General features: G+C 43.6%; 1 protein-coding gene across 4 annotated transcripts in view; it reads left to right on the top strand.

Moving 5' to 3' along the window:
• The first annotated feature begins 918 nt into the window (after positions 1-918).
• LOC149840529 (uncharacterized) overlaps positions 919-8,790 on the top strand; it is a 76,542-nt gene continuing 68,670 nt past the window's right edge. For 3 of the 4 annotated variants that reach the window (XM_090003190.1, XM_090003191.1, XM_090003188.1), the window contains exons 1-3: positions 920-1,196; positions 1,431-1,685; positions 1,951-2,038. In XM_090003190.1, coding sequence (XP_089859316.1) covers positions 927-1,196; positions 1,431-1,685; positions 1,951-2,038 — 613 coding nt within the window. In that variant the 5' untranslated portion in view covers positions 920-926. Of the gene's footprint in view, positions 1,197-1,430; positions 1,686-1,950; positions 2,039-8,790 lie in introns of all 4 variants that reach the window. The other variant, XM_090003189.1, reaches the window with a different exon arrangement.

Raw genomic sequence — 8,790 nt, 5'->3', positions numbered from 1 at the left:
ATCTATTTGTTGACTTTGATTGTTTTGTAGTTTTTTTTTATCTATCCCATGACATTGCTTATAATGTTTATTTGGGAAGGATTTCAATAATAAAGATTTTTAAAAAATACATTATAACGGCAATATTGCAACATTGCTATCATCATTTTATCAATGATTTTATTTAACCTTAAGTGCCTTTTATATTACATATACTCTTATTAATGTTATTATTATAACTTTAAAAATTACACTTATCAAAATTATTATTCAATCAAATTAATGTATACATATTTGTTATTTTCGTGGTGGGGAAGGTGAGATTTGCCGGCTAAGTTGTCCGCACATTATCGTCAAACAGCGGACATTTGGAACATAGCATTTGAGTACGGTCCAAAAAACGTTGGACTTTGAACAGTTGTTACAAAACGAACAGATCCGTTCTTTTTATTCATTTCGTCCAACTATAAACAATCCATCAAACATACCCCTAAGAATGTGCGTACAAACCAGACCCAAACATTGTTTGATTTATAAAACACTCGGTCAAAAGAAACTTGGATCCCATTCGTTCACGAACAAGAGCAGTTTTACCTAGAACCTTTGTCACAACAACACGGATATGTATGTTGTCTCATGTCTCCACGAGACACGAATATGTAATTTTATCAAATGATATCGTATGCCAAGTAGGCTGTTTAATAATACGAGGCGATTAAAATGAATTATTAATTTCTAATTGACAAAAATACAAGTTGATAATTTAAAGCATAAGAAAGAATAATTCTCATTCAATAAAAAAAAGTATAATTCCGAAACACACTATTGGACGTCATGATTCGTATCGCGTCGCGTCGTATCATAAAGAACGTGTCATCGTTCCGGCCGGTATAAAAACCGCATTCCCGCTTGCCTGGAGGGTCTCTCTCTCTCAGGAGGACTCGGAGATGCTGCCATCTGCGAACGAAGTGCTGGCGGTCGCCGGAGAGCCGCCTCCGGCCGCTGCTCCGTGGACGGATCCGGCTGAGGCGTGGGTGGTCGAGGTCCGCGCGTGGCTCTCCTCGCTCCCTGAGCGAAGGGACGTCGGCGTCGACGAGATGGAGGCGTGGATCCGAGCCAACGAGCTGAGGTTCCCCGACGAGATCAGGGAATCACCCCGAGAGTCGCTCTACCGGCGCATCCTCTCCGTCCACAAGCTCGTCCGGCAACCCAATGAGGTACTTCTCTCGACCGATATGCTGCTTCTTGTCACCTTACCTCTTCGGCATAGGGTACGGTTTTCCGTCTCGTTAGTTTTTTTTCATTGCTCCGATTCTCGTTTTCACCTGGTGTATTCATCTATAGAGTTGGTTTTTGCAAGGGATTTCTGCAGTATTTCGCAACGAAAGCTCATCGGTATTCTAATGTGCCACTGAAATTTCTTTTATGGCTAATTTTTACGTGACATATAGCAGGAGACAGCATCTGTTAGTACCGAGGCGAAGCTTTACCAATTCCAGCGTTCTGACATGTGGAAACCTGTTTATGCATGGTTAGAATCACTGGATACGACTGAGATTGTCAGAAACAGTGAAATAGTTCGCTGGCTTTCGGAAAATCCCGTAGCGAAAGATGCGTTGCAGTCGAGGAATTCCAAATATAGTTTCATGCATTACATACAGAAATTGCATAAGAAGATGCTGAGAAAACGCGGGAGGTTGAAGGAGGTATCGTCTATTTTTTGCTTCTTTCACGATGCTTAATTTTTTGTCATCTGTGTTAAGAGTGGTTAGTGGCGTTTGCACATACATGAGTTGAACCTATGTTCATTTGTTACCTTCTTGCATTTAATCATCGTGTCTTGCTGACCAATTGTTGAGATTGTTCTGCTGTTATTTTATTTTGTGTCTTAGATGTACTTTTGATTGAATATTACTAACTGGGCATTCAAACAACTTTTTTTTTGTAAATATGTGCTGACTATTGGTGCAGGCTCGGAGACCACGTGGACGACCACCCATAGGAAAAAATATGAAGGCCCTCAAGAGTGAGACACCATCAATAGCAGTAGTTCTTCCTGGTATGCAGATGTTCTCCTGTATCTGTTGCTACAATGGTAAAACATGTTCTCTTTCTTCAATTGATTACTCATGAAACATGTACAAGGATGTAAAGGTGGATATGCAACAAAAAAAGGCGTTGAAAAGTTGAATTTGTTATGTTTTCAAAGCTTTGTTTTGATTTTTTTAAAAAAGTTTGGAGTGCAAGAAATATAAGATCTTCATGATGCCTGTGACTGAGATGGATCATTCTCCAGATTGTGTAATGTATGAAAATAAAAGTTGTTTGTTTGGTTTGTTATTTTTAGATTTTTGGGAACATTCACGTTATTACTCTCCTCGATTTGTTTTGGCAAATTCATGGAAGAGGAAACTTTCTTTACATTTGTTATTTTGTCATTTATCCCTGCTATCTTTTGTTGTATGATCACCTTTTTTTCCTCTCTGGCCATACTATCTGTACATTCCCATGGTTATTATGGCATTCATGCTCCTAAAGCCTTGTAATGCACTTATCATAAATAGGGTAGTTTCTGATACTTTTGGAGGTAAACCTGTACTTGCATTTCATGTCCTTATAATTTTATGTTTTCCTTACCCTTTTAATAATCTTTCAGTGTTTTGATATGTTCATTACCTAGAAAGGAATGGTGGTGTGCTTGACTTTGAAGCCAAAACATGTGGTTTGTCGGTTGTTGCTCTAAAAGAGTTCTTTTGTATTTTTCATCATACCACCTAAAAGGTTTTATCCATGTGGATCTGTTTCTTTTTGAACTTTCAGAAAAAGCACAATCTCCTAATAAGAGGAGTGAATTGTGTGGTTTAAAAGGAAACTAACTATAGAAATGGCCCTGTTATGCTACCAATTATTGATGCACGCTTAATCATGTTACTTTTAACTCTAGAGCCCTAGATAAAGTTGAAAATAAAAAATTAGGACAAACATCGTTGAACATTTTAACTTTCTCTTTCTCTTATACTTTAACCTATAGTTGAGGAGCTTCACTCCATTATAATAAAATTTATTACCTTTAGGACAACCCTTCTTTCCTAATTAATCTTTATTCGGTGGTTCCCTGGTCAATGACATGCTAGCAACTTTAGCTGCTTTCTCTCCCTAGGCTTGATTTTCAATTCCTCCCTATGTAGTGAACATAGGATGTTTTTTTCTTTTTTTAGTAGAGAGAGAATGAGGCTTGAAAGGCAGGGCATGCAGGATTGGTATTTTTCATTCTGGTCTTTACCATTGGATTTCATTCCATGAAACTATCATCATCTTGCAAGTTTAAGAGAAGACCTATGGGTTGAAGCAATTGACACGAGCATGGTTTGAAAGGTCCAATAGTGTCATAACAAGTTCTGGATACAAGCATAATGTGGCCAATCATGTCATTTATGATACGATAGTAAGAAAAATTGTTATCTACTAGCATTTTAGACGAATGTTGATTGAAAAATTCACCTTAACTGATCATGTTAAAAACATCTTAAAAAAATTAAAAGGTTCCTTAAGCCTAAAGTTGTCATTAATCTTTATCTGGAAGAAGGCATTTGGAGGTGTGGGGTTTAAGGAAGTATTTTGGTCAAAAAACTTCTACAGCTACTATTCAGGAGAAGGGCATTGGATAGAAAATTGGGACTTTGAGGAGGAGCTTGGCCTTAATCAACTGGCTAAATTTTGCAAACTTTCTCTTAGAGAATATTTACAAAACTTTGTTTTAGTCCTGTTGGTGTCCCTTCTTGTTTTAAAATTCCATCTCCTTCTTTAGGAAGAGCCTAAAGGAGTGGGCTATGTCACATGGGTGCGGGTGCGGGTGCGGGTGCGGGTACGGGTGTAGATGCGGCACTTTAAAAAAACTTGGGTGCGGGCGTGTGGGGAGCGTATATATATAATGTTTAACAGTTTTAAGTTAACACTACGGGTATGTGTGTGTATTTATGTATTTATATATATATATATATAATATAAATAAAAAATGGATTTGATTAGGGTTAACTGAATCTACCTTTGGATAGAAATGGACCTCAATGTGGTTGACTTCACCTAACACAATGGAAGCGGTGCCCTGTTAGAAGAGTCCGTGTTACACAGGGAGTGGGCTTTCTGAGGTATTTTCTTGGAATATATGGTGCAGGCTTCAAGAAAGAATTTTTGTTTATTAGAGAAAGAAAAACTCCGTCCTTGCTTGTCTGAAGCAAATTAGAATTCTTAAGGTCAGTGTACCCCACAACAAACTCATAATCTTAGTGATAGAGGTTCAGACAAGTGGGACATCAAAACATTTCAAAAGTAATAATTTATCTATCTCCTTTTAACTTGGTCTGCTATATTTTATATAGTAAACATAGTGAGTGAATTCATGCATATGCCCTTACATCATATCATTTGGAAGTGATTGATTTGATTTCAACAAAGCTGCTCTCGGGTTCATATTGATTGGTTGAAAGACCTGAAAGAGAATTTTGTTTTTATTACTTTTTTTTTTTGGGGGGGGGTACTTGTTGGTACTGGATTAAAACGATTTGTTCACTTTTCAAGGGGATAGAACAACATTCCTTTTGAAATACAAAAAAAAATCTATTCAGGGCGGGGGAAAGGGGGGGAGGAATGAGAAATATTTTGTTCCACCTTAGTTCTTTCATCTCAAAGTCAAAGAGTTTCCATATTTCAAACTGTCCTTTTGTGGGAGGAAATGCGAGGCATATCTTGTTTCTTGGAAAGTTTTGGTTAAAATTATTGTCACTGATATTGCTGCTATTTTGAAAATATTGTTGATAATATTAACAAAATCAACTAAGCCTATAATATCGGAAAATTATTGCGATATTTTCAAAATATCACTATTTTATCACAATATTTTTGAAAAAGATCTTATTTTATATATTTTAAGCCCATTTTTTTGTTTCCTTTGTGTTTTAAAAACTTTTTAAACTTATTTCCTTATGTTTTTGCAAGAAAAATGATAGACAAAACATATTGTACTCTTATAAAACTATCGATATTTTTCCGAGAAAAATCACTTATTGAAATCTTTTCAAAAAAAGCCCTCTGCGAAAAATTACCTTGAATGATACAAGTGACTGGTTAAAATATTACTGTATTAGGTTACTGATTTAAGACATCAATAAAGCTGCCATGAAGTTGAAAGTGATGTAGTACAGGCACCATATTGTGACAAATCCTATATATCATGAGATAACCTAGCATATTCCAAGCTGCAAGTCAGGTTAGGCCACTTAGAGAACAACCTTTCATGGTAAGTGGCAGAACTTTCTAAAAAATCGTGCCAGCATAACCCTCCCATGAGAGTTCTTTCATTTGAGAAGAGGTGTGAAGGAACTTTCATGTGAAAGGGGGAAGGTGGTGGGAAATACTGGGGCCCACTTGTTCCCACCTTGTTGATTGGTTTTTTTCTTTCACCCATGGTGGGAAAGGGAGGGAAAAGGATTCCAGCTCAACATTTTTGATGCAGGGCAGGACCCGATTGGGTCCATCGTGCCACCCGATCTGCCACAAAGGGCAGATGAAGGACCCCGCGCATATGACTCACTTGTAGGGACGGAGCCACGACGCAGGGAGGTACCCCTGTGCACCTAAGTCAGGCGTGGTGGAGTTCGCACGCCCCAGAACCAGCTGCAGATAGAGGCTGACCCGGATCATGGGTCAGATCCAAATCTGGACCCACGACCCGGGTCTAGTAAACAGCCTTTAAAAAGGGGTTGCGTGGAGGCAGAGAAGATTGAAACTCCAGCCTCCTTTTGCCTTTTGCCTTTTGCATTTTCCTATTCCTATTCCTTTATTTACTTGCTTACTGTGTTCCTTTACATTCTTTACTGTTTATTGATTTTCCCTTGCTTATTGAAACATTTGTGAGTTTAATAAAGAAGTTCAGCCACACCGATTCACGGTGGGCCATTTGTTTCATCCTTCCTCCATTGTGGGCTGCATCAAAGTGGTATCAGAGCCGCACCCATCTTCATCAGCGAGATGGCTCTTGAAGCAGGGAGCGATCCAGTGCGAGGCGAGGAACGTGAGGAGGCCGGCAGCGAAGACCCATTATTGCGTGTCATGGATGTATTGACGAAAATCCAAGAAAACATGATGCGAATGAGCAGGGATATCGCCGGCCTGTCAAAGAGGATGGACGGGTTTGAAGATCGCGTGACAACACTCGAGAAACCCCAAGAGCCGTGCGCAACATTGTGCGCAGGCCTCGTCGAGGGCGCAACAGCAGGTCCACTTCCCAGCTTTACCGCATCCCTGCAGCCGACGCAACACCAGCAGGGTCGAAGCACCGCGTTCCTGCCGGCGACAACCCTCGCCCTTGATCTGAATAACGCGCAACAACACCAGGGAGCCCCGATGAGCAGCAACCCTCTGGTAACAACCCCACCATCTAAACCGTGCCTCCCTGCGTTGGGATCACAGGTAGGACCGAACCTGTAGGGACCCAGCTGTGTGCAGGGGACACCTGCCAGTCCCGGCGAGTGGTCGCGCGTACCTGGGGCTACGCTGCAGGTCGACCCAAACCTGCAGGGTCCCAGCCTTGCGCTGGGCCCACCTGCAGGTCCGACCTCGTGGCAGGGCACCACGCGCGATGCGCAACAACTGGACCTGGGTCGACAGGGCCCCAACGTCATGCTGGGCCCAGTTGTAGACCCAGGTTCGTCTGTCCGAATCAGGGGAGAGCCATCTCTCCCTCCCGATCCCGCGCGGGGAGGCTCCAAAATGGTACCTCTGCGAGCGGGAGCGGGCCAGACCCATTTGGGGGGACCTGACATCAGAGGGTCCAACTCGGTTTTTGTTCCAGCAAGGCACAGGCCCGTTTCGTTGGGACCAACCCTTGGGTCCCAGAGAGCGGGTTTGGGTCTAGACCTCCCGTACCCAACCTACCTAGTTGGTTCAGGTGCGCGGGCAACCCCGAACCAGAACCAACCTAGTAATTTTGACCCATAAAGTAGATAGCATGCCGACCCTAGCCCATATCGGACCCGGACGGAGCTCCAGTTTGGATTTGAGCCGGGTCAAAACCAGACCCATAATCCCTTGGATCGGGGATCGAGTTCAGACCAAGCCTATTATCCCAAAAACTCGATCCTCGATCCTTCTCATCCATATCTGGGTCCAACGAGTAGTGTAGGAATGGGCCCGATCCACATCCCATCGGGCGAGTCAACCCATCCATATACACATCAAACCCCATACCCATACCCATACCCAAACCCACCTATTTACCCAACCCTGACCCAGAACCCAGCACAACATCCGGCCCAACACCATACTCCTAACCCACAACCATATTATACCAATTCTACCCGCCAGGAACCAGAACCTCACCCGAACCCTCCCCCCTACCTTGGACTTCCCGTCATTCCAGTACCACAATACCGGCCGCAGATGGTGCCCGCCCACGGGCAAACCAGACCGAGGCAATGTCAGCAGGAATCGGCGCGCCCTGACCGCCGACCCCCCATCGGAAGAGTTCGACATCACCAGCATCCCGGCGAGCCATACCCCCTACGGGCAATGAAGCAGCATGGGACGACGACATTTTCTGGAACGAGCATCCTGCAGGAATGGTGGAGCCGCGACAACAGAGAGCACCAGACACTCCTCCACCTATGGCGTAAAACTGGATCTTCCGGAGTTCGCGGGGCGATTCGACGCGGAACAGTTTTTCGACTGGTCTTATGCAGTGCAGTTCTTCTTCGACTATCACACCGTCGCTGAACATCGTCGTGTCTCGCTAGCGTCTACGCGATTGAGAGGCCTAGCACAGACATGGTGGGTGGAGCTTCAACGATCAAGGGAGCGACAGAGATTAGAGCGCGTACAGTCGTAGGAGGAAATGCAAAGACTGATGCAGTCAAAGTTCGTGCCTTCGGATCACGTCGAACGAGCCTACAAAGAATACCTAACCCTGCGCCAAGGTTCCCGAACTGTAGCAGAGTATACCGCGAAGTTCCATCGTCTTTCCCTGCGTGTGCAAATCGAGGAAATAGCTCGTCAGCAGGTCACGAGGTACATTTCGGGTCTCCGTCCTGTTATCTTTGACGATTTTAGTTGTGTCACAGTGGAGACATTAGATCAAGCCAGCAGTTACGCCATGAACATCGAGGACAAGCTGAAGCGGAGGCAAGAATATAGGACGACTCGTAGTGAGCCCACCAGCCGACCCAAGCCGAGTTTCCCAACTAGGGGAGCAAGCTCCCCTAGTGATTTAAAACCTAGAACAGACCTTAGCAAACCTGACCAGTCAGGCCCAGCTTTCCACACCCGGTCCAAAGCCAAACCTAGTGAGTCGACCCTTCATTGTTTTAGGTGTCAAGAGTTAGGACATGTCGCGTCCAAGTGTCCGACCGTGAGCAGGAACGCCCATCTTGTTGAAGGGATTGTCGAGTCCGCAAGTGAGAGTGATAGTGATGACAATTCATTAGTTGAGGTTGAGGATGAGAGGGGAGTTATAGAGTTCGACGGCAACGTCGAAAGTTTATTGTCTATCCGTCATGTGTTGACCACACCCCGAGAATCGGCCCCATCGAAATGGCTAAGGAATAACATTTTTAGGACCCGGTGCAACTGTGAGGGGCACGCTTGTGATGTCATCATTGATACTGGAGCATGTGAGAACATGGTGTCTGAGAGTGTGGTGTCTACCTTGAAACTCAACACCGAAAAGTTGTCCCAACCCTATAAGATGGCCTGGTTCAAGAAAGGAAATGAGGTTCCCATCACTCAACGATGCCTAGTCCGGTTTTCCATGGGGGAACA

Source organism: Nuphar pumila, chromosome 4 (genome assembly GCF_984573655.1).
Source record: "Nuphar pumila chromosome 4, dmNupPumi1.hap1.1, whole genome shotgun sequence".
In the NCBI taxonomy this organism is placed as follows: domain Eukaryota; kingdom Viridiplantae; phylum Streptophyta; class Magnoliopsida; order Nymphaeales; family Nymphaeaceae; genus Nuphar; species Nuphar pumila.
This window is presented reverse-complemented; position numbering and strand designations above follow the sequence as displayed.